This window comes from Ornithodoros turicata, chromosome 3, assembly GCF_037126465.1.
Source record: "Ornithodoros turicata isolate Travis chromosome 3, ASM3712646v1, whole genome shotgun sequence".
In the NCBI taxonomy this organism is placed as follows: Eukaryota; Metazoa; Arthropoda; class Arachnida; order Ixodida; family Argasidae; genus Ornithodoros; species Ornithodoros turicata.
In genome coordinates this window covers 4,968,436-4,995,405 of record NC_088203.1, presented here as the reverse complement: position 1 = coordinate 4,995,405, position 26,970 = coordinate 4,968,436, and the positions used below count along the sequence as shown (strand labels likewise).

General features: G+C 44.2%; 1 protein-coding gene across 1 annotated transcript in view; it reads right to left on the bottom strand.

Annotated features, from left to right (window-relative positions):
- The window catches only part of LOC135387864 (cubilin-like), a 180,116-nt gene extending 158,501 nt beyond the window's left edge, over positions 1-21,615 (bottom strand). Inside the window, exons 1-2 of the mRNA XM_064617049.1 lie at positions 21,364-21,615; positions 6,379-6,474 (exon numbers count right to left, since the gene is read on the bottom strand). Of these exons, the coding sequence (XP_064473119.1) occupies positions 6,379-6,451 (73 nt within the window). The 5' untranslated portion in view covers positions 6,452-6,474; positions 21,364-21,615. The remainder of the gene's footprint in view (positions 1-6,378; positions 6,475-21,363) is intronic.
- Between the last annotated feature and the right edge of the window lie 5,355 nt (positions 21,616-26,970).

Sequence of the window (26,970 nt, the reverse complement as noted above, 5' to 3'; positions counted from 1 at the left end):
TCATAAGGAGAGAGAGAGAGGTTAGAAGAAAAAGGCTGGGAGAGAGAGTGATGGGGGAGAGCAAAGGAGATGTACGGGGACAGAACCATCTCCTAATTATCATTGAAACCAACGGCAATTGAAATTGCGCTTGGATTGGATGCAACGCTGTTTGAGACGTTGACAAGTTACCCGCCTGGTGGCGCTAAGCGCATGTTCAATGGCCATTGGTTTCAATGATAATTGAAGACTGCCTGTGTGACAGGGGTATTACATACCAGATTCCAGGAAAAATCTTCCCTTGAACGGCACCGCAAGTGATACCGGTCCGACCGCTTTTCTATCGGCCGCGCATTAAATGACAGGGCCCACCCGGGGCCGGACCGCGTTATAACAACGTATTGCTCGTATTGTCAACCGTAGGATGACAGGACAAGCCAAAGCTTGCTCGTATTGCTCCAACGTATGTATTGTCATATTGCCAACTTTGGGATGAGACAACCAAAGCTAGCCCCACATCATTGCCATCAAGCAGAAGAGCTCCCGTAGTAACCAATAAACAATTTGTACACTACACGACACAGCACGGGTACACGCGCCGACGATCTCTTCCTCTGACCTTAGCATCGCAATACTGTCTTCGTGGTGTCCGTATGTGCACGTTACCGGTCATCTAGCACCGCTTACACCTGCGCCACCTGGATGCCCTCCCACTGTTGAGAAAACAGAAACTGAGGAACATGTCGTCATGTAGCATATACTGCCCAGCTGGTGCAAGGCGTAGGCTTCAAAAGGCTCTGAAGCACCCGCGCCCATCGGGCACATGTGAAGGAAACGATAAAAATTCCATTCCGCAAACCCGCGAAAACGGGAAGAGAGTCGCCTGATCCATTATCTGAACACTACCCGTCCAAAAGACCGGTTCTAGGTTTCTAATCAACTGTCGACCGGCGTTACACATGCTGTACAGGTCCCGACAAAAGTTTACGGAACACGAGAGCGGTGTATTTTTTCCTCGGTACGACACCCTAGCGGCAAGCGGAAGCTTGCGAAATAAGGCCAGTTCACTCACTGCCTCAGAGGGGTGGACGACTGCGCTCTTAGCGACACACAGCGGTAGTTTCGGTATAATTACTGTTGTATGTGCCCGCGAAGTGAGTTGGATTTAACTGTTGTGCTCGTCAACAACTCGTGACTAACGTCAGTTGTTTATCAATCAATTATCAATGTCAGCGTCAATTGGTTATCAGCTCGTCACCCGTCGCCATAATAAAGCAACTGTTTACAAGATATCTTTCTTTCTCTTGTCTACATATCATAGCTTTCCAATAAAAGCAATACGCCGTAAAGTGTTGCCACCGTGATTAATCCTTGTTATCGCGATGATAGCGGCGAGCTCCCTGTCTCAACAATCGTTGAATCACGTCTTGTTGGCGAGCACAACAGTAAAATCCAACTCACTTTGGGGGCATATTTAACAGTAATCATACCGAAACTACCGCTGTGTGTCGCAAAGAGCGCAGTCGTCCACCCCTCTGAGGCATTGAACTGGCCTGATTTCGCCAGCTTCCGCTTGCCGCTAGGGTGTCGTACCGAGGAGAAAATACACCGTTCGCGTGTTCCGTAAACTTTTGTCGAGACCTGTACTAGTTAATACGTTCACATGCAGCCCCCTAGCGCGCTGGGCAGTATCTTTAACACCCTTCGGCAGTAGTTTCCTGGTCCTCCATTTTTCCGATGAAGAGCGTCCGCTCGAAACGTTCCCAAGCAGCACAATGTACTGAAAGCCGAGTGCGCGATGGCGGTGGACGGGTATGTGGAAGATCTTGAACGGACTCGTGAAACTAAAGAACATTGATAAGACACACACCGTCCACCGCTTGTGGAAGAAAGATCCAACGGGAAAAAAGATCCATCGGGAAAAAAGATCCAACGTGGTCACGTGACAGAGGGAAAAAAGATCCATAGGGAAAGAAGATCCAAACGAGAAAGAAGATCCATACGGAAGAAACATCCATAGGGAAAGAAGATCCAAACGAGAAAGAAGATCCATACGGCAAAAAGATCCATAGGGAAAGAAGATCCACTAGTGGATCTTCTTTCCCTATGGATCTTTTTTCCCTTCGGATCTTTTTTCCCTTCGGATCTTTTTTCCTGAAATCACTACCATCCACCCCTATTGCACTCGACTTTCAGTACATTGCGCTGCTTGGGTTAAGCATAGTTTTCCCCTCTTTTTTCCCCCTTTCTTAAGTACACCGGTCCCGGTTGTTTCTCCTGGGCACATGTGAACCCGAACTCGAAGAAACTCTCTATCCTTGTGGTAACGAGCAGCAGCGGCTGTAACGAGCTGCAGCGCTGGAAGCTCGTCCAGAGAGCTATGCCTCGGCTTCGTGTGAAGGGCGCAGACTCTTGTACGTAACGCGTTACTAGTAATTGCGTTACCAGTAATCAATTACTTTTTCAGTACTTACTTACTTTTAGTTACTTTTTCAGTAATTTTTAACGTAATCAATTAATTTTGTGAGCAAGTAATTTTTCAAGTAATCTGATTACAATTTTCGATAATCAATTACTGAGTAATCGATTACTTTTTTTAACCTTCTGTCAACAATGGCAACCCTTTTCAGCGAGCCAATCTGTTCTTCTGTTCCACCACGAATTCGACTGAAGCAATTACGCAGAGGTCACTGTGACGGCCGTCTCTTAGTGCACGCGTGTTCTACGCACGCCACAGTAATATGATAATCCCTTACAACGGCGACCTACTGGAGCAACAGTAATATGGGTGACTGTATCGATAAATTGTGCGGGCTCAACATAACAATAGTAACAAAACGAAGCTGATGCTTCGATGTCGTTTTAAACGTGTAATAAACGCGTGTATGTGTTTTCTACGTTGCTTTCAAATGTATTTGTGAATTTCATTTATCACGTATGTTGGTGTCTCATTAGAATTTGCAACAAGAGCTGCATGGTTGCACACTGCACGCTTGTTGGCTTTACTAGGGCCCACAATTTAAAAGTAACGGGAAAAGTAACGCGTCACATTTTAATCGGTAGCGTATCACATTTTTGATGAAGTAATTTGTAACGGTAAAAAATTTACTCTTCGTGCAGTACTATCAGTAATTGTAATCAGTTACTTTCTTCCAGTAACGTGTACAACTCTGCTCTTGGGAGCGGCTCACATGCATATGAATTAAACAGCCCTCACCGAAGCAATATGCTCCCGGCGCTTGTATAGCCCGGGAACCGGAAAAAATGTTCCCGGAAAAAATGTCCCCGGAAGAAATGTCCCCAGAAAAAATGTTCCCGGAAGAAATGTCCCCTGGAGAAAATGTCCCCGGAGAAAATGTCTCCGGAGAAAATGTCTCCGGAGAAAATGTCCCCTGGAGAAAATGTCCCCTGGAGAAAATGTCCCCTGGAGAAAATGTCCCCTGGAGAAAATGTCCCCGGAGAAAATGTCCCCGGAGAAAATGTCCCCGGAGAAAATGTCCCCGCAAAAAATGTCCCCGCAAAAAATGTCCCCGGAAAAAATGTCCCCGGAAAAAATGTCCCCGGAAAAAATGTCCCCTGAGAAACATGCACTTTTGGTACGCGTGGAATTTTTGCGCAATACCGTGTGTGGGTTCGGCCCTGGGTGCTGAGGTACGTACGCTCTAGGTACATGTACAGAACTGAAAGCGGCGTCCGTTCGCAACTCCGTAAGAGACGACTCATTCCCGGAAACAATATTGGCTGGTATGAGGACAAGAGATTATGTGGAACCGTAATAAAAAAACATTCCCTACTTAAACTTACGCATAAACGTAAGTCAAAGCATACACGCCAATCTGCGCACCATCTAGAGCAACGGGTCGACGAACGTTCTCCAATTATTATGCTCAATGAAAGAATGTAGCTCACGATATCCAAATATGAAATTCTTTTACTCCTAGCGAGCGTCTTTTCCATGGAACAATGCCATTCAAAGAGCGTAATCCCTCGTGAGCCTCTCCTTATCCTTGGAACCGGGTCACGTGACCATATTCCAACGTATAGACCAGTTTCCGCGGGTGACGTCACAAGGCCGGTGTGGGCAAAACAAATTAACAGAGAGTCCGGGACAATGAGAATAATGTGACACAGTTTGCCAGAAATTACCGTTCGACAACATCTGAATCAATCTGCACTTACATACGGCAATCAGGAGTCGCGTTCATGTGGTTGCCCACACAACAATGGCGTCTTTTGTTTGTAAACGGAAAGAGGCCTATTCGCCTCGAGATCGAACAGCGTCGCCACCATGCGGCTGCTCCGTGAACTGCCTTTAGTGGGGATGCGCGGCTTGAGCCGGTGCTTTCGCTGTGGCCAACGCGCTCGAAAACGTGTTTGGAAGGCCCAATTTCTGGACATTTGAGCGTTTAAAATCGCTTCAAAATGAGTGAAAATCACTTGGTCGAAAGCTTTTTTGAACTTGTCTATTTCTCTGCACCAGCGTGCTTAGCAGGGAAGAAAACTACAGAACGTGAATATGTTCCAGTATGCGAATTCCACTCGGCCTTTGTTATATTATATTTGTCACTGCGGTTCTGTGTGTCAGACAAAATGTACCAAGAGCTAAGGTCAATATTGTAACAGTTTTTTAATCATAAGTATAAAACTATGTCACAGTTATTTATAGAATGGTTTCTGCGCTAGACGTTCTAAGTTACTTTATAATGCTCAGTTAGGATATTCTGCACGCGCTAAACACAAGTTGTATCCAGTGTATTAACATATATAATATATGAATGCATGAATATATATATTTATGACACGGGTGTTTTTAAATGTGTGAATTTCAAGCTTCATCTCATTTCATCTGACCGTATGACAGACTAGACTTCTATCTTTCACATACGTAATCATTGGAACGCACGCATTCAAGGTAAAATGCTATCACCACCCCTGAACGTAATATGTAAAACACGCGTTTTTTTTGCTTTTTTTTTTGGGGGGGGGGGGGGAGTATGAAGCACGTCTGCAACAGCGTGTTTCAGAATATATACCTGCCGCTGGAACCGAAAACTTAGTTTATATGTAGTTATTACGTGACCGGTAGCACCCCACACAAAGTCAAGTCCACCGCACAGGTGTGGTCATCTCGTAACATATTTTAGCACCATTTAGTGAATGCCCGCCCAGGAGACGAATCAAACCTCGAACCTCGCCCGTACTCGCTCGACGCAAAATTGCAAAAATTGTAGCGAAGGGCTTCAATACGTACTGGGCTATTCTGCCCTTATGTTACATTCTTGCTCATTGTTATTGTTGATTAGTACATTGTATATTTAGATCAGTGGAGACAGGAATTTTGAGTGAGTGTGTTTTTTTTATCCTTGTTGTCTCGATGTAAGATAAAAAGGTGCAGGGAAAGACAGCAATACACAAGCGACGAATAAATATTCAAGCGAGGACAGCAAAAGACTAAAACAAAATCACACTTGGAGCAAAGGAGGCAGTGTTTCCCTTCAAAAGCACACAGGATATTTTCTTTTCACAACTTCGCGACTTGAGCGTTTCGCAGTGCAGCAATATTTGTCAACTTTCACACCATATCAGCGTTCTAAGTATCGCATTTCAACACATCCGCAATATGTGAGGCACTGACAGCGGCACTTTGTCCAGAAACACTGCGATATCTGCGTAGAAAAGCCAGAGCCTGCTGCGTCCGATCATGCCGTATCCCCACTAGGGCACCCGTCGCAGCGCCACCTACAGTTCGATCTCGAGGCGAATAGGTGGCGTGCATATGACGTCACACCATAGCTTTACCCGTACTTTTTCCCCTCTTTCTGGTGAACCAGCGCACGTCAATGCACCCCACCTATAGCAACGCCGTATTCTAGGCGCTGGAGGTGGGGGCGATTTCGCTCTCCTAGCCAATGACGGACCCCACTGAGACAAGTTGCAGCTCGCGATGGAATCGGTTGTGGGAACATCGCGGTGACCTCGCGCAGCAACGCAGCACTGAAAACATAGTTGTTGAAAACGAACTTGTTTCTGCGGACCAGATGGCGCCAGTGAGCAGCAACGTCGGCGCCCAAAAATATGCAACCGTATGCAACGCGCTGTAGTTTAGCAGATGACGCCGGCACTTTCAAGATGTACCGCTTTTTCTATGGATTTCCTACAGGTTTTGCAGCTTTCCTCGGTGCCATACCGAATGACACACATGCAGAACCCGTTGATGAAACTATCTATACTGTTGCATCCGTGGCCCGAAATGACGCCGTGCAAACTTCGCTGCAACAGTCGCGCAGAATTATGAAATCGGGACACAACAAACCATGTGTTGGTATCGTGGTAGATGCATCTCGTGCCTCGTAGATGCACTGTTACAGATTGATAAATATTTCTATGCGGGGGGCTTACCATAGGAAAACGAGGCTGGTGCTTGCAGCAATAGCAGAATGGAACAGCTGAAGAAGAACACTCCTGTCTCCATGGCAACACGCTACGTCTCCCACCCTGCGTAAATAAAAAGAAAAACAGATAAACAAAAGTAACAACTTTATTTGTAAGATGACGAAAGGGGAGTTTCATCGCCAGGGGGCGATACTCTACCCCATTGCTGATGGTGATGTGGGGAATGAAGCAATGTGCCCCTTCACAAAAAGGTTCAAAGTCCTATATGGTGTTCAAAAATATCAAAAGAGCTTGAAGGGCACAGCGTTGGTGGGCTAGATTTGGCCAGGAACCAAGAAATCTTTAAAGAAGTTGGGGGGGGGGGCGGAGCGATAGTCCGGCTGGTTAAGAGACCCGGAGAGTTGGGTTCGGGAAATAAAAATGGGTATATTGAGAGCTGTATTGCAGCAACTGATACGCGAGAGGACTATTTTTCGTTTAAAACGCAAAATTTGCATACGGTATTTCTAGTTATGAGAAACAGCGTAAATATACAGGCGGTTTATTTCTCACTTTGGCAATACATTGTTGCTCTATTTCAAGGTTGCCATCAGACGGCAAGCCGGTACTCGTAAAAACGTTAGGTCTCCGCAGAAGAATTCCACTGCGTATTTCCTACGTCTTACGCTGATACCCTAAAGACGATGAGAAAAGAAAAGAAAACACACACACACAAAACGTTGCTACGCAGCACGAAACAAAGTAAAAATAACGCAAAGACTCACTCACAGTAAAGATCAAAATAAACGCAATAAACACTCAGAAAAGCACGAAAAGGAAAAGCAAGTAGACGCAACAGACCAATGTAGTCACACTTGCAACGAAAATCCGATATAGGAAATAGGAATAGGAAACCTGTTCACGAAAAAAATGTCCCCGGTGCATATATAAACACCTTACACGTACGTGCATAACAAAACAATATAAGATACACACAGAAAAAATGAAAACATAAGAAGAACCACTCGAGGAAACCTCGCACGCACATAACACTGTGAACGCAACGCACACGACAACCGAGGAAAACTTCATTTCTTCTCAGGCAGACGACGCCTTTCTCACGCAAAAAAGGGAAAAACTTCCCGTTGCTCCCTTATTTCCCTATATCCCTGCCTTTTCCCATTTTTATTATTACATTTCGCAAATGAACTCGAACCAATGCTTCCCGTGATATTCCATACATTTTCGTCGAACTACATTCGTTTTCCTCCTTGTGACGCGCTCTCCCGTTGCTCCCCCTTTTCTTACCTTTTTCAGCTCAGGGGAAAAAGGGAATTTCAATTTGAAGAAGGAATACTTTCTGTTCCGTGTACATTAGCTAGGCAAACAATGACGATAAAGAAGTTCTCCAATGGACCGCTCGTGCGTGTCGTCAGTTCTGTAAGTATATATATATTCCCTTTTCTTATACTTTAGTTTTCCCTAAAATGCTGCGCTATAGGAGGATGGCAACGCCTTGAAAGGTGTCAAGGTGACATACATCATTCCTGTATGACGCTCAAGTGTGACAGCGTTTATGGGTTAGGGTTACGTAAAAAAAAGCGTGTGTCTTGCGAGACATTTTTGTGTCTTGGCTATGTTTCCGGATTCTTGGCAGGTGTAACAGACACGCCGAGAAAAAGTGAAATAAAAACTGACGACGCCCCCATTCTATCGGTCGCGTTCTTTTTCATATTATTTTTTAACGTCACGCTTGCGGTTCAGTATGTTTCATAGGAAGGCGTCTGGTATAAATACCGTTCAGGTGAACAATGAGACGTCGGCGTCGTTACGAATTTTCTACCGAATACAACCACTAAGTTATGCAAAATTAGAGGTGCGCAAGAAACCTTTCAATCTCACGGCTCAGAAAAGCTCCTTCCTTCGGCTGCCAATCTGTGACGTCACGTCATCCGCCCAATAGTAATGCCCGCTCCTTCTTTTTCCTATCTTTCTTTTTGCGGTTATATTTGGTGGCGCGTGCCTCGTGTGTGACACAGAACAGTCGAACCGTCGCGTAGACATACACTGACACGTGTTCATCCGCCGGGTCCCATTTCTTTTAGGTATTTTGAAACCGTTTATTTTTAGTGACATATTCTTCGGCGGTTTATTTTTAATGGTGGATTTATAAGCGATATATATATTTTTATATATATATTATATATATATTTATTTTTAAACTGTGTTTTATACGTGGCTGTCGGTTATTTTTACGCGAGTTAATTTGCGGAAGTTTATTTTAAACTGTTAACTTTAAACTAAATTTGAGCTGTTGCTTCGCGATGCTAGCACGGAATAAAAAAATTAAAAAATAAATAAAAGTCACCCCCCCCCACACACACACACACACAACCCGTGATACGCCTCTGGATATTGCTTTTCCAAAAACTTGTCTGGATTTACGCGCTCCATACCAGTACAGTCATTGCTCCTAACCAAGTTAGCGAACGTGACGAAGAACCCAGCGAACGCGGCATTCCTGGCATTACAACGTCCGACCTTACTACGCGGTAAAGTCGTAAGACTTTCCTCTTCTTATAAAACACTACGCCGCCAAGAAGTTCTTCATTCTTCTTCACACTCTAATTAAAACATCCGTCACAAAACAAATCCCGGACGGCCTTTCCTTAACGCGCGCCCCTAAAGCTAAGGGCGCTAATAACCTGCCACAAGGCGGCGCTGCGAACGTGACTTCGCTCCGGCAACCTACTCCTTCCTTTTGTCCCGTTTTTCCCGTTTTACCTTCCTGTCGCCGATATAGACGAGATGGTTTCTTTTTTATATATTTACCGTCGATAAGCACACGCGTGTCAGTACTACAGCGTCAATACGTTAGACCGAGAGCCGGTTCGTCAATATATTGATGGCTGTTCGGAGCAGCGGCACATTTGTACACTCCGGAGGGAACGGATGGCGAAAAATAGGGAGAAAAGGAACACGCTGGTTTATATAGCTCTACGGCGGACAGGACAAGGGATTGGAGTAGGTACTGCTGTCGAATAGATGCAATCAGGTTGTCAGAAGATCGTGTATGGTCTTATGTACGTATTCAGACGGGTGATGATGAGAAAATCATTTGCCTGAATGTTGAGGAGACGATCTGCTGTTACGGATAATATGGCGGCTGGAGCCGAAACTAGAGATGTTTTAAGCGTCCAGTGTGGTGTCGAAAATTGGTATTTATTTAATTTTGTATGGAAGATATATCAACCCTAATAAAAAAATCAATGCATAATACACGTGTGCATGGAACAGGGTTGTTTGGATTTAATCCACACGGATTTTATTCGGTGGACCTTTTGGATTTTATCCACACAATTTAATCAGGATTTTTTTAGAGATTTTGTCCAGATGCGATGTGAAAGACAACCCTAATTCAACGTCACACGACAAACTACCGGTTTATTTCATCGTAGTGTTGGCTGTCCACAAAAAGCCCAGGTACGCGCAACATTGATCCCTAACTTTTTTAACTTTGTAACTTCTTCAGTTGACTTTTTGAACTTTACAGATCTAACTTATTTCCCCGTTTTCTTCTACTTCTACTCATTTAGGGAAAGGCTTTCTGCTTCTTGGAGGCACTGAAGTACGACAGCTAATCCAGGCGTGTAACATCTACACCATTCACCCACGCCTGTATGGGACTCTCCCTTTCGGAAAACAATAGAAACTCGTTCAATGTTACTGGGACAGGTAGTTTCATAAACCGAAACTATACGAGAAGACACCCAAAATCGAGAAGAACGGCAAGACACACGTTTGTACTTACTCTGTGTCACATTTCTAGGCTTGTTTATGTATTCTCCAAAAATATCCGGCTTTTATAAAAAAAAAAAAGCCCATTGGAGAGGATCTTTAAAAAAAAAAAATCCGGATTTTTTTTAAACCCTGGCATTGAACTTATGCAATCGGCGCAGTCTCTGCAGGTATCCGTTTCCGTTCTGTTTGTCTCCTTACAAACAAACAAACAAATTAACAAACAAATTAACAAACAAATTAACAAACAAATTAACAAACAAATTAACAAACAAATTAACAAACAAATTAACAAACAAATTAACAAACAAATAGACAAACAAATAGACAAACAAATAGACAAACAAATTGACAAACAAATTGACAAACAAATTGACAAACAAATTGACAAACAAATTGACAAACAAATTGACAAACAAATAGACAAACAAATAGACAAACAAATAGACAAACAAATAGACAAACACATAGACAAACACATAGACAAACACATAGACAAACACATAGACAAACACATAGACAAACAAATAGACAAACAAACAAACAAAGAACGCAGGAACACCTCTCTCCCTTTCGCGTTAGATGCTGGCTCGGTATGGTGAGCTCACCTAGCTCACCGTATATAGTCCTGGGTTCTGCATTCAGAACGAAACCGGTGCTGGAGCTCGCGTATAGCGCCAGTGTCGCCAGACCTTATATCCGGATCTCCCGTACGTTCACGACATTTTTTCTCAAAATTTGATATAAATAAATATACGTAAATTTATAATTTAAATAGTTTCATAATATTATTTTTATGTTTTTATTTATCTTTATATTTATTTTGTATTTAAATTTTATAATATAATATAACAAATTTATAATTTAAAATAAATACAATAAATTTACGTAACTTACTTTTTTGCTTTAATTTACTTTTCGCGACTATAAACTGTGAGACAACAAACAGGTGCTGACGATGTAATGGGATGTATCGCCGCTGAGGCGGCACCCTGTCCCATTGCTTGAAGGGGAGAAGATGGTGAGTAATGATCATTGATGTTCAGGGTTCACGCAGGAGCGCGGTTACTGCTAAAAAGGTGGTGTGGACTTGAAGAGCTAATAGCTGATGCGCTGGGTTGGCCGGAGGCCCAAGCAGTTGAGGAAGGGCAGGGGGGGGAGGGGGGGTCCCAGTGGCTTCAAGTTGGCGCTGGAGGACGTGTTGTGACGGAGTTAGACTACAATGTCATAAATTAAGTAGGATTATCATGAAATGTAGCCGCGACTGACACATGATATATACAGTCAAACTCCTTTATAGCGAACACCTTTTTAACGAAAATACCACTATAGCAAATTTTTTTTCGGTGCCGCTTGAGCCCTATAGGTCCAATAGTGGACATCCTTTTTAACGAAAATACCTTTACTGCAAATGTTTTTTTTTTTTTTTTTTTTTTTTTGCTGTCCCCTGAGTTTCGTTGTAAAGGAGTTTGACTGTACGCTATAGACACATATGAGCGTGCTCGAGTCGCCATTGTTACGATATTTCGTTTCCTGGGTCCTAATTAGTGAATGCGACATATGAGATGATGTTTCTTACATGCCTTGCGATTCCTAACCACATGCAAGACGCGTAGCAGGCGTGTAGAATATTATTCTAGAAATTAATCTTTTGAGCTGATATTATTCTAGAAAAAATTCGCGCGCTATATTTTGCTGTGCCAAAAACTTATTCTATTTATTCATTTACTTTTTTTTTTTTTTTCGATTGCAGAAATCCAAGCCAATTCAGTCTAATCTTAATATTTCAGCCGATACAGATGCTTGGTGTTGTTGATAATTTGAGCCTGAAGTTTTAGGGTTTTACCCGTTTCTGCCCCAAATTTGCACCCCGCATTGAAGGGTGCCTCTTTAGGGTGAAACTCGATTTTTAGCCGACAAATTGCCCTCACTGAAACGTTTGTAGGAACGCACACTAGCTTGTTTGGCAGCAAACGCAATTACATCACTGTTTGTACCAAACCAGTACAGTTTGTTTGATTAATAGAGCCCGATTTCTTCTCGAATTTAGCATACTGGAAGTTTTTCTACCCGAATTTCTAGAGCATATGTTGATTTCCCCGATTTTTACCTCCCGAATTGGGAAAATATTTCCCGAAAACTAATGCACGAATTTAATACAGATACAATTCGGAAACATAGAATATTACAGTACAAAAATTTAACAAGTACAATACGCACACTAGATGCACGGACATCAACTACGGCATTTAAAAAAAAAATGGTTGCGTCTTTGGCCACCGTGCTAAACAGGGTTATAGCGCTATGGCTAGCGTCAAATTTTGGACGAGAATATTTTTAAAGGCCTAGTTTTTGTTACTTTTTTTGTGCTCTCCTATATGAGGCCACACACAGTCTAACACATATGGTTAGCCCTGTACAGCTATATAATTTTATTTCATTTTTTCAACAGTACCGGTCGTTTCTCGACAAAAACTGTTTAAGAGAGTTGGAACGCGTACAAAAAGAACAAGGTCGGCATATTAAATGTTACCGCAGAAATTCTAACGTAATTTCTGACTACTATAGTGATTTTAAACGCATCATAAATTCAAATGCTTATTTATTTCTCGAAGAAAATTTGCTCCTTCTTTGCACTTTGCTATGTCCGATTTCGTTTCTGGTACTTACAAACTTCTTTGTTCTCCGTACCGTCCTATATATTGCCGTGCGCGAAATCGTTATAAACGTCGTTATAGATATCGTTATAAACGAAATCGTTATAAACGTCGATCTTCGAAGCAAGTATATACCATTGCTTTCTTTCTCAATGCAGCACACGGCACAGAAAAGAAATTTTCGAGCATCGCTTCTCTCAAACAATTGTCAAGTAGCCTCGGACTGAATTATGCCCGTCGTTACGTAGATTCGCGTTATGTTCATGAAGAAAATATATTTTAAGTAGCAACGAAGCAGACCTCAGTTCAATGAACGAGGCTACCACAAAAAAGCACCACCGCGTATAATGGAGTCGAAGATATATGGACTCATGCACGCGTGTTTTGTTTGACCGCTCAATAGTAAGTTTTAATGTGGCGTTCTCGGCCACTGCGTACGCTTATGCGTTAGCGCTTCGCTCCGCGATACAAGCGCGATACAAGCGCAGTTTTAGAACACCCTTTAGTAGCGAGTGACTTTTTTGGGTTAAATGCCCTTCTCAGATTCGGGGGGTAAAAATCGGGCGCTATTTTTTATTAATTCCGGGAGAAATCGGGCGATAGTTGTGCCTTCGGGTGTCATCGGGTGTTTTTGTTTCTCCTCTTGTCTATTAAGTCATTTCCTAATCTCTCATTTTGTTTTTGTTTTTTTGTTGTTGTTTTTTTTTTGGGGGGGGGGGGGAACGTGACCTTCCAGCGGTAATCCTCGAAGCCATAGACAGTGTTGACACACATGGGTGTATTGCTGGGAACGTAAGTGACCCATTCTTACATGTAGTTACACGTGGCGACCTTTGTTCGTCTTCAGTGGGAACGTCACTTGAGGATTTCATAGTGACTCGAATTCAGGGAGAAATCGGGTTTAACCCGAATTGGTCGGAGGTCAGTTCGGTGGGGAATGACCGGGCGGAATCGGGTTTAACCCGAAAAAGTCTCTCCCTACGCTATACGCGTCCAAGGCAGTCTGGCGCAATCTGGCGAGTAAAATAAAATATTTATTTATTATACCTTAAAGACCCATACGGGCATTACATAATGGGGGACCAAAATGATAGCACCACGGCATAGCTACAGTGGCGAAACAGCAATAGCGATTAACACACACACAAAATATCAAAAGCACACAATGTAAACGAAATACACGGGAACGTGACAGACATATGACAGAGGTGTGTCATATGAGTAGGTCGCACAGTCCTCTTTTAAACTCAGCAGGGTTGGTGATTGTAACAAGAGATGAGGGTAAGGTGTTCCATTTGGAAATCGCTAATGGGATGAATGACTTCGAAAAACTCAGCGTACGAGCTCTATAGGACAGATGATAGCACAAAGATGTTGAATTCGAGTTAGTCGACGATGAGGAGTAGACAAATCAATGTCGACGGGAACCTGTGAGTAATATAATCTGTGGAATAAAGACAGCCGTGCTATTTTTTCTGCAAACAACAACAGGGGGGATGCCAACATCCTGCTTTAAGGCTGTAATGCTAGTGAATCTAGAGTAATTAGACGTTATGAACCTTACGGCCCTATTTGGCCCGATTCTTCAAGATCATTAGTGTATGTTACTTGGTACGGGCTCCATACAGCGGCGGCGTATTCAATTTTACTGCGAACAAAGGTTTCGTAAGCTATTTGTTTAACTTTGGGTGGACACCTCTTCAAATTAAGCTTCAGAAAACCTAAAACTTTATTGGCGCCAGAGACTGCGTTATGAATGTGAGTTTTCCAATTCAAATCACGTGAAAGGTAAACCCTGAGGTATTTGTGCTGGTGGTGGTGGTGAAAGGGCTTGCCGTTGTCGGCCTCACTTATGTGGGCAACGTCACGACTGACGCCCTGGGGAAATGTGCGTCCTGGGCCGACTTCTTTGGGAACTGTGCCGACATATGTCTGAAAGCGTCTGAGGAAAACCCAGGAAAAACCCCAGACAGCACATCCGGCACCGGGATTCGAACCCGGGTACCTCCCAGTCTCGACGTGACATGGCCAGCACGCTAACCACTGAGCCACGAGAGCTGGTGTATTTGTGCTGAGAGCCGTAACTGAGAGCAGTGTCATCAATCTTGTATGAATAAGGATAAGGATAAGGTGCGCGGCTCCGATAAGAGGGGACGTACTTGCATTTCAAGATATGCAGTGTCATCATCCACGTTTCGCACCAGGCTTGCAGTCTGTCAATGTCGGATTGTAACGTTGCGCTATCAGCATGAGTGTTTGCAGTTCGATAGATGACACAGTCCTCTGCGTACAACCGTACAGAAGATAACATATCAGTATGTAAGTCATTCACGTATATTAAAAACAAAAGAGGTCCAAGCACACTGCCTTGAGGAACGCCGGAGGTTACTTCAGATAAAGCGGAATTCGAACCATTCACACTAGTGAATAATACCCCTGTCACACGGGCAGTCTTCAATGATCATTGAAACCAATGACCATTGAAAATGTGTGTAGTGACACCAAGCGTGTAACGTGTCAACTTCCCAAAAAGTATTGGATTCAGTGTTCCCCTACAGGTTGACTCGTTACACGCTAGGTGGCGCTACGCACATTTTCAATGACGATTGGTTTCAATGATCATTGAAGACTCCCTGTGTGACAAGGGTATTAATTGAGTACGATTCGTCAGACAAACTTTCGACCCACGTTAGAAGATTTGGATCTATATGTTGCACAATACGTCCTCCTTGTTGCACTTTACAGTGTTCACGTACCGAAAAAACAAAAAAAAAACGCACCAAGTCTCGGTGTTCGGTTCAACCACGACACCCGGTATAGTCAACACCTCAGAAATAATTTGCTAGCCTCAAGCAACCTGAGTGATTTCGTTATATCCACGCCAAGGAGGTTTTGGCGACTGCCAAAAGCCGTACTTGTTTTTTGTCTTCAATCTTCACTCGGGACAACAGTTATCCCGCCCAACCGTTAAAATACGGTGATAAAAAGGAGACGCGGAAACGGAACAGAAAAATATATTTAAAAAACAAAAACTCGGGATAAAAGGAAAGAAAAACTAAGCACATTACAAATTATGCACGAGTCAGACGGGGGAAAAAAAGGAACAACGCGTAATTTTAAGTCACTAACAATGAATCTTAGTGAAAGAAAAGTTGTCGCAAGCTGAGTTTCTCTTTTTTCTTTTTTTTTTTTTGTTCATGAGAGGGAGGAGTGACAAAAAAGTCGCGGACTTTAAACTCTCAACTTTAATTAATCCCTCTCTTACAAGAAGCTTCAGTGGCGCAATAACTGAAATCCGTCTCTTACAGCTAATTAGAATTTCCCAAATTCTAATCAGCGTCATCATTGGAACGCCGTGAAAGAAGTTTGACACTGGAAATTTTTTAAGGCTTAATTGTCACTAGTTTTTTATTTTTTTATTCCGCTTCTGGCTGACAATGGGAGACCAGTCCTGCCTCCCGCGAGGGACATCACCTCGGACGTCATCAACGGTGGAACAGACGATACACAGTCGTCGTCATAACGTCTGCTCGTAGCGAGGGTATTTGCTCCCTGCGTGGAAATATTACTGGCGGAAATGTAAACTCACAATGAGACGTCGCGCGAGGCTTAGGTGTCCGGAAATTTGGCCACGACGGCGGAGTGCCGAGTGGGATAATGAATTTTCTCCTCTGCGCAGGAAATTTACCCGGATACGACGGGTGGGGTGGGGTGGGGGGTGGGGGATGAACAGACAGGAAGTTGGGAAGTGGCCCAGAATGGGAGGGTACGTTCCGAAGAAATGGAGGTTCCAAAGGACCAGGTTCAATGGTCCGGTGATCAGCACGAAAGGACTACTTTCAGTGTACTATACTGAATGGCGTCTCTGTAGACATTCAACATTCTGTGCGAATGAGTATGAAAAAACACTCATACGCACGTGTACGAGGGGGCGTTCAAGTCAAACCGGAACCTTCTATCTCCTGAGTGTATACAAATGGCTCGCGCTACTTATTTTTCATCATTTTCACACGCGACAGGCCTCCGCGTTCACCACGTAGTGGTCCGAAGTTTGTGCAAAACAGAAGACACGTGCTAGACAAGATGGCCGACAACGAGGTGAGCGCGCACATCGAACAGCGAATTGTCATGAAGTTTCTCGTGAACCTTTCTCCCTACTGTAGAGTAATATTACTCCCCGGCAGGGAGAAGGTGTTATGCTACTCTCTTGAGGGAGTGAGGAGACACCCTTTTGAGCGTAATTGTACTCTCCAAAAGGGTGTTATATATGTGGCAAACAAATGAGTGAAAGTACACCCTTTTTTTAAGAGTGTGGAAGCGGCGGCATCCCTTTCCCTTGCCCCTCTCGCTCACGTGTGTTCTAAGAAAAAAAAAAAGGAAAAAAAAAAGCTAGAACTTCTTACCCAAGCTGGTAGAGCGACAGTTTCTTCTCTCTAGTTTCCTTCTACTCTGCCGTTACATACATACCAGCTTCCGTGGCATAGTGATTATAGGATGAACGCTTTCCATGCCGAGACTGGGAGATATGACACGGGTTCGAATCCTGTCACCGGGTGTGCTGTCTGAGGTTTTCCCCGGGTTTTCCTAAGACTTTGCAGACGAATGTCGGCACAGTTTCCCCCTGAAGTCGGCCTAGGACGCATACTAACCCCCTCTGTCCCCCACTCCTTCCTGCTGTCCTCTCTCCATGTGTCCACGTCTCTACGGCGCTCATAGCCACAGTTGCTTCGCGGCGCTAACACGTAATTTTAAAAAAAAATCTGCAGTTATACTCAAACAACAACAACAACTTTATCCAGACATGGAGAGTGGGGTACCAGAACCATTTATCGAAATTGCTTGGTCCCTGGCCCAATCCAGTTATACCCAAAAGGTAAAGTTGGTTTAGAAATGTGGTTGCAATACAGCTCTACCGAGATGGGTTTATAATTCTACTTATTTATTTATTTATTTATTTATTTTTCTTTTTATTATTTTTGTTTATTAGGGTGCGCACGCGCATAGCCCCTTTAGGATCGCTTGGCATGGTACCGGCTGGTGCCATCCTCGCTTCCTTCTTGACCCGAATTTTAGGCGCGCATTCCCAACATCCAGGATGCTGGACAAACAGAACAATTTTCTTCTTCTTCCTCTTCTTCCCGACTGACGAGCCGAGCTTCTTCGTTCCAAGTTTGCTCACCAAATTACGGGGGAAATTTTTTTTCCCCCGCCTGCCTTGTTTCGCTTCCTCTATAGGAGGTAGCGTCTCGAAAGAGCTTTTTCCTTTTTTTTTCTCCTTCCCTAGTATTTCTTTGGTAAATAGTGGAACTGTACAGTCGCGATGCTGCTTTCTGAATTTGAACCGACGTTTACCAGAACGAGAAACGCGAACCTCTGCATCATCATCGTTTTACGTAAGAAGAAAGAACGCGTCTTCTTCGAACCAAGATACTATAAAACGAATCACTGTTTGGGTTTTGGGCATGCGCAGTGACTACCCATTATTTGTTTGGGACTCCAAGGCTCTTGGGTACCCTGCTGAGTCATGTTATGTCGTAATTCGCTATTTGAAATAAAGTCCCAAAGTCATATAGGTTAACACCTACGTATAACAACATGTGCGCATACATCAGTACCCGTAAAAAAAATTGGCTTTTCAGTTCTCTGAAGACAGACAGGTCATCGAGATAACGGGAAAACTCTAGTAAACCTAATCGAGAAAGAAAGCATCTGTCAGTTTATCTAAGAGAGCGACCTTTAGTCACACGGCGGGAGGGTAATTTATTGGCGGAAAAAAGGGAAAAGAAAATAAAAAAAGAAAAGGGAAAGGTCAGCTATACAGCACGCCGGCTTGATATTCCCTAAACAAATAAAAAAGACGTAAATAGATAAAGAAAAAAACTAGAAAAACAGACAGGGCTTTTACCTTGAAGTGATAAGAAATTCTAACTGGCGACATACTCGCCAGAGAACTTTCGGCAATTACCTTCTGGAAACTTTGGCCGCCAGCTAAAATTGTTTTGGACAATTTTTAATGAAGGGAAATTTATTTTTCTAATTGAACGTTGAAAATTGCCACGCGAACCTCACTTTTTTTTTAACAGAAATGTGAAATCCTCTAGGGATGACAGCAGACCCAACAAAAACTATGCATAGTATAGAAAACCGAAATGGACGAAAAAAAATTAGTAAAAATTCCGCTTTAGCCCCGCCTGCTTGATTGTCGCAAGGAAGAGCGTACGGAAGGTGCGGGGAGGGGAGGAAGTGTTCCCAGCTCTTGTTTCACCTTCCTTTCTCACGCTTTGACCTTGATGCTGCTGACAACCGTCTTATCACAAAGAAGGCAAAACAAATGAAGGCGGAGACACTTCCTGCTCTAGACGCACCTTTTGTGCGCCCTTCTTTAGGAAAATCAAGCAAGCGGGGCTAAAGTGTAATCTTTACGAATTTTTTCGACTATTTTTGTTGCGATACTGTGCATAGTTTTTGTCGGGTCTGCGGTTATCCGTGGAAGACGTCATATTTCTGTATAAAAAAATGTGAAGTTCGCTTGGGAATTTTCAAAGTTCAATTGAAAAAATTAATTTGCTGCAATTAAAAAACTGTCCAAAAACTTCCTCAATGGTGGCAAAAGTTTCCAGAGGGTAACTGCCGAACGTCCCACAATCGTTTATCAATTTTACCTCAATTCAATCAATACCTCAATTTTTTTTATCATTCTAGGTGAAACACCCTGTATAGACAGCAGTGCCTGTCAAGATTACGCGTAGCGTCAACACTGACCAAGTGATATACCGTCAACCTGACATTTAACCTTACATGTGTCTAACCACTGCAGAAAACATGATTGTTGTTGATGTCAACAACATGATTTGCCCGACTGATAGTTTTTACTTATGCGCGATGCAAACAACACATCGATTACACAAGGAATCCCTGGTGTTCGAGGTGATGTCGTCACAAGGAGTACACCAAACTGCAGAGATGCGAAGTTATAGCATTCTTTGTGAAGATTTTCGCGCAGCGTCGCAGTCGTCTGCTTGGAGTTAAACATCGCAGACGACGAGGGGCTGAAGCAGACGACAGCAATTCTAAATGGAACCGCCGACGAGCACGCGAAAGCTACCGGCAACTTCAGACTTATTTCAGGGGGTTACTTAATTATAATTAATTAACTAGACGTACGTTATCATTTTGCATACGCGTTGCAGTTGTAGGGCACAGATAAAAAATTGCGCGGCGATGCATCGTTGTCTGCGTTGCGGCGGCAGACGATTTTCGTTGGCAGACGACATGTGAGGACGTTGCGATACAGCGGATATGAGTATGTTTCGTGCGGATGGGTGATACTTGCAAAACCTAGAAAACGACAAAACAGAAAAGGCAGAAATGTCTATCGTGGTATGGTACGTCGTGTCAGAAATGGTATACGAGAAAAATTTTGAAAATATATTCCTGAAAACAGAACGATATGACGTATTACGAGCACCGTATTATTTCATATAACGCGCAGTTTTAATCACAAGAGTATAAACAGTTCGCATCCTACAGTCCGCAGCATCGCAACGCCGTAATATGGGTTTATAGCAGATTTATAACCTTGTGATAACGCAGCAAGTTCGTGCGGGCCAAGTGTTTATAAGCAGTAGTTGCTCTAATCAATTTTTGTTGTCATAACTTAGTTGAAATTACGCGTAGGCGTGGTCCACCAACCTGATATGTAATCAGCAAATCCTGCGGAAGCATTAAAGTTACCACAAACCTAGATCTTGACAGCGAGTGAAGTGAAGGCAATAACACGTGTTTGAGCTACAAAAGGACTCATATAGGCAATGTGCAACATGTTTATGTTGTTTATGTATCCGATTGTGCTTTTGAAACGGGGGAAGAAGAAAATGACTTCTACCATCAAAGTCACGGGGAACCGCGCTTGAGAGTTTTTACTTTTTTTTTTGTTTGAAACTATTTCCGTTGTCTAAACCCTGAAACCTCTAAACGACTGAAACGTTCCCAGCACCACAGGAATAGAGCTAGGACTTCGCTCTCCAACATTAGACTCATCCTCAAGGGAGAAGCCGCCAAACATTCACCTACTCCGTTTCTCAAGAACAACGCGCGGCGAATACACAATTCAACACCTTCGCTATCACCGAAGTGCGGACGACATTCCCGAACAATATCGTGCATAATACATATCCTTCACAGCACACGAGAACTCCTCTGCTGCATTTGCATGAGCGCGCGCCAGCGTTTACGCGCCGATACCCCCCACTCCTGGCCGATCAATTTTGCCAGAAAAGACCCACTCAGCTTTCATTCTTATCCTTGAACCATCTTCATCTCATCAAACGAGGAAAAAAATAAAATAAAATAAAGCGAAACTGGACACTGCCACTGCACTGGCCAATTGGGGCAACGAAATCACAACGAAATCCATTGTTAAGCATAAACAACGGGCGCCGCATCGTCTGCGAAATATACCCCCAGACTTAATTTGCGGGAGACACACAGGAACTCGACTAAAAGTTCAGCCGAGCTGAACTTTGGATAAAGATAAAGATCTCCGATTCAAACTTACCCAACTGTTAGGCCTACTTATAACCGGCAGTTGCATCCAGTCGACTCTAATAGCAGAATCCATGTGAGACCCATCCTCGTCCTCCGCGTATGCAGGCTTCTCGACAGGTTGCATAAATATGTACACTGCCAGAGTGAAAAATAAACCCTGAACCGAACTAAATTCTTATCATTAACACTGAAACTGGTCAAGTTTGAGGCAGAACGCCAAGATAGTTAAGCTGGGAGAGGTGTTTCTGCTTTCCGTCAGCCATGTTACGATTATGGGCCGCCTGTCAGAGTGAAAAGCAGAAATGCGGCGGCGCTGCGTTATCTAGCTTGGCGGTCGATACCGAGATGGCGCTACTGGCGTTAGATTGGCTTGCCTTACGCGAAGTGTGAGAACGGGCCTGTCGTGTATTTGTTTACAGTACGGCGTGAGTATGATTAGCGAGGAATATAATTCAATGCAGGTTGCGGTCGAGAGACAGCCGGGTGTTCCTGGTCGAAAGTGACGAAATGTCTGTAAAGCGTGCTATGCTGCAGCAAGAGCACTTGTGTGGGGAAGCTAACTTTACGAAAGTGGTATACGAAGAGCAAGGAGCCGATCGCGCCGAAAACGTGTCTCATGTTACAGGCGGAACGCAAAACCGGACATTTTATTAAACGATTAAACAATTCCAAGCATTTCATGAAATGCCCGATCCTGTCAAGCATTTAGCAAAATGACCGAAAAAGCACGGGGGGGGGGGGGGAATACATTTATTAGACGAAAGAAGAAGAAAAAAACGTGGGAAGGGTCAGCTAAACGGGACGTCGGCTTGCTATTCCGCAAAGGAAGAAAATAAATAAATAAAAAGAAAAGAAAATAACTAGGAAATAAAGGATAAACTAACGAACTGTGAAAGAAGAATGAGATGGATTTCAGAAGATGACTTTAAAAGGTAAGCATGAGGTGAATGCGTTGCGGGTGAAGGTGGGGCACTAAAGAATGAGATTGCACGACTGGAGTTCACAGGCTGTTCATAAGACCTGAATCGCTCCACAAAAAGCAGGGCATTACGCCAAACGCCGAGGAATGCAGCCCATGCATTTTGCGAAATGCCTGTTCGCGTCGGGCATGTAGCGAAATGCTCGAAAAAACATAGGCCGTTTCGCTTAAATGCCTAGCATCATCCCCCCAGGTATTTCATTAAACAACGGATCGCACCACACCACGCAATCGATAAAATGCCGGGGAAGAAACTGTGGCTACAATATTCATTAAAAATTACGTCGACTGCTCGAGTTGAAGTTCACGCTGTTCACCTTATAGAGTAGTTCAATGCTACCATCAACGAAGGTTATTTTGGTATGAAAGATGAAAGTCACTGAAAAGGTTAGCCAGCTGTAGGGATCGAACCCACATCTTCTGGATTGCCGGTCCAGGGCTCTACCAATTGAGCTAAGCTAACACGCCTCTCCAGCGACTTTCGGGGTGCGTCATCTGAAGGGACGACAAACCAGCCACTCATTCTCACTCACCCTCCTATCACTCTTACATTTTTGCTCACTCATACACACATTCATACGACGGAAATCGACGCAAGCGGCACCTGTTGAACAAGAGATAAACTGATGTTCTGAGGCTGGAACAACATAGAGGGGACAGACACAAACAAAGCCTCAAATTGCCTAAGAAATCAACGATGAAAGATGAAAGTCCAGAAGATGTAATCCAGCAATCCAGAAGATGTGGGTTCGATCCCTACAGCTGGCTAACCTTTTCAGTGACTTTCATCTTTCATCGTTGATTTCTTAGGCAATTTGAGGCTTTGTTTGTATCTGTCCCCTCTATGTTGTTCCAGCCTCAGAACATCAGTTTATCTCTTATTTTGGTATAGCGCGGTAATGGAATCGATCGCATGGATGTACCGTGTAACCGGCAGCCAAACGCCCCTTGTACTTTTTTTTAACATTCTCAGTTCCCACTGCTGTCATAACTTTGTTGTCACATCCACTGTTGTCCGGATCCCTTAGAAATTTATCTGCAAGAAGATAAAGAAAAGTACAGATTTCAATATATACATACAGACACCTGGCACGTGCAGTGGCCTGCTGCTCCAATATACGCACAGCGTATCATTAGGAAGTGACTTTTTCGGGTTAAATGCCTTTTTCAGATTCGGGGAGTAAAAAGCGTGCGCTATTTTTAAATCTGTAATTCGGGGAGAAATCGGGCGATAACTGTGGCTTCGGGTGTTATCAGTTATCTTTGTTTCTCTTCTTGTCTATTAAGTCCTTACCTTATTTCTCTCTCTCTCTCTTTTTTTTTTTTTTTTTTTTTGCGGGATCGTGACATTCCAGCGGTAATCCCCGAAGGCATAGACAGTGTTGACACACATGGGTGTATTGCTGGGAACGTAAGTGGCCCATGCTTACATGTGTTAACCCAGGCAGCACAGTGTACTGAAAGTCGAGTGCAATAGGGGTGGACGGGTAGGTGGAAGGCCTTAAACAGACTCGTGAAACTAGAGAAAGTTGATAAGACGCATACCGTCCACCCCCATTGCACTCGACTTTCAGTACATTTTGCTGCTTGGGAACATGCGGCGACCTTTGTTCGTCTTCAGTGGAAAACGTCACTTGAGGATTTCATAGTGACTGGAATTCGGGGAGAAATCGCGTTTAACCTCAATTGGTCGGGGGTCAGTTCGGGGGGGGGGGGGATAACCGGGCGGAATCGGGTTTAACCCGAAAAAGTCACCTCCTACATACCATGTAGTAGTAGTACCAACCATTACGACACCTCGTCGCCCCAGTGCAGATGCACCGTATACATAGCCTCGCCCACAAAGCTGATTCAGCAGCTTCACGCACAGAATGTACATTAGAACCGGTTCTCAGCAGGTAGTTGTATATTTATGACGCGCGGTCAGATGAATACAGGGGATGTGGGAGGCAATCTAATCGAAGATAACAAATGGTTGAAGTAGTCATACGGAATATGTGCGGGCGGCCATTGTCATGTTGGAGAAGAACCTCCTTGCCGAGAAGTTCACGGCGTTTCGTTTTTATAGCGGACTTTCGACGTATCACTAGCAGATCACAATACGTTTTGTACGTTATATGTAGGGCCTGACTTTTTCGGGTTTTATTTTTGGCCAAATTCGGGGGGTAAATATCGGGTGATATTTTTCATTTGAAAATTCGGGTGTATTCGGGTTAAATCCCGTTACGGCATATTCTGTCGTCAGGAGTTCGGGTGTATTCGGGTGATTTTTTTTTTTGTTTAATAAAAATTTGTCTTAACATGGAACTAATGTTTAGCAATGTTATCAAACTTTATTTTAATGCACGCTTATGAGCGTGCCACGCGACCCGGATGTTTTCGGGTAGATTCGGGTCAAACCCGAATTTTACAGATTTCGTTCGGGGGGTAAATATCGGGCGGATACGGGTTTAACCCTAAAAAGTCAGGCCCTAGTTATATGTTATGTATGTTCATTGTATTTCCGATAGGCATATGATGCTCAACAATATGGTAGCCTCGTAATCAGGGCGAACAAAAACTTCGTAATACATACCCACGCACTGCACTTTTGTCACAGACCCTTGGGGACCATCTACCGTGGCGTCAATGGCGCACTTGTTTGCTTGATAACCTTCAACAAGTGCTTCAGTTTCGCGCTCCGTAAAATTGGGTCGTCGAACGCATTTCGTCTGTGATTGCATGGCACCCATTGTCAAGCTTGGCTGCCGAAAGACCGAAAGCACGTGTAGTAACAAAACAAATGGGGGACGAACGACTCCTTCTTATTCTAACGGGATAACTCCTGTTGATGCGATTGCAGATATATTTTTCGTCATCGTGACCATTGCGAAAAAGTACTCTCACACCCGTTGGGCTGTTCCGCTCCGAGTGCCACGTGACAGGAACTGGGCAACTCTTTCTTCCTCGGCAAAGGGGGTACAGGTTGGGACAAAAGTTTACGGAACACGCGAGCGGCGTATTTTTTCTTCGGTGCGATACCCTAGCGGCTGGCGAAAGCGGGTGAGTTCACTGTTTCGGAGGGGTGGAAGCGTGCGCTGTTAGCGACACACAGCGGTAGCTTCCAGTTCCCGGACACACCCGAGCGACACCGGAACCCCCCACTGTGTGTCGCTAACAGCGCATGCTTCCACCCCTCCGAAGCAGTGAACTCACCCGCTTCCGCCAGCCGCTAGGGTGTCGCACCGAAGAAAAAATACGCCGCTCGCGTGTTCCGTAAACTTTTGTCCCAACCTGTACCCTCTCCACTACTATAGCTTTGTGAATCGTGCTTCCGACCGCTTACGACGCCGTCCTACGCGCGTCGCATGCCGCGGCGCCATGGTTCACACTAGTGCGTTCTGCTGCGTGCGGGCGCTGGTTACCCTGGCAACAGATACGTGCGCGACCTCCCGCAGCAGAACGCGAGGAGTTCGCCCGAGCTCAACTTTTACCGACGCACGCAGCAGCCCGCAAGCGGAGAGCGAATCGCGAGGCCGCCTTCCGGGCGTGCGCAGTAGGTTTCTCCCTGCGAGACTGTTTTCAACATGGCGGCCGCCGGAGTTGAAGTCAATGAAAGTCCCGCACGGCGCTCATTGGCTTACGGTTTGGAGACGCACGCATTCGGACGCAGGTATGTGAACAGTGGAATGGATTGCTTACAACGCACGCAGCAGAACGCACTAGTGTGAACCAAGCTTTCCTGGCTCGCACTGCACAAGCGGAAAACACTTGCGTTTGACCAACTAGTACGCCTCCAGTCCACCATGCTTTATCCCACAGACAGCCATGAAAAGGCAACAGTGATGTGGTCGCCGAAACTTTTGAGTTGTATTGAAGCGTATCTGCGGCATACGGGGCAATGAGAGCTTCTTCTTTCGCCAACGTGCTTTCAACAGAGGAAGCCATATTTGAAAAGCAACGGCGACAGCACAGCAGTGATGCGCCGTCGCTCATCGCTCATTGGTCAGCTGCATAATCGAAGGTGAGTCGTACCGCATGGAGTTCAGTCGAGTTCAACTCTTGTGGTGCGTGTGCATTTCGTTTCGACGTGCTTCGTTGGCATGACTATGGAGATGCAAAATTTTCGGAAATTTTGAATCTCTCTCTCTCGAAAAAAAAAACGGTTTTCTTCGAGTTTTTTCTGAAAAATTGAAAAAAAAAAAAAAACGGAAACAAATGTGGTTACAGCTCAGTCGAAAGCACTGCCGGCCAAACCACAGCATACAATGAGCTAGAAGCTTTAGTAGTGTTCATCCCCTAGGCATAAATGCAGGGCATGAGACTGCGGTGTATACTGAGCGATAGGTAATTAGAACAACCCGTCCACTCCGACCAGAACTCCGACACTATGTGAACGCGATTTTTACGGGCAGTCGAAATGTGTAACGTTTGCTAACCAACCCTGTATGTTAGTTTATATTTTTTGTTATACATTCATGATGTAGTAATCTACGATATGAATCACGTCCACAAAGAAAAGACTATCTTCTTCTCTTGCCTTTATCTTCTCTTCAAGCTTTTTCCGAGAGCTCACTATCGCTTTCTAACAGACCGCGACGAACTATGAGAACGCCTTCTATTTAAATAAAATGTGAATATAAAATGCATTTCAAAATC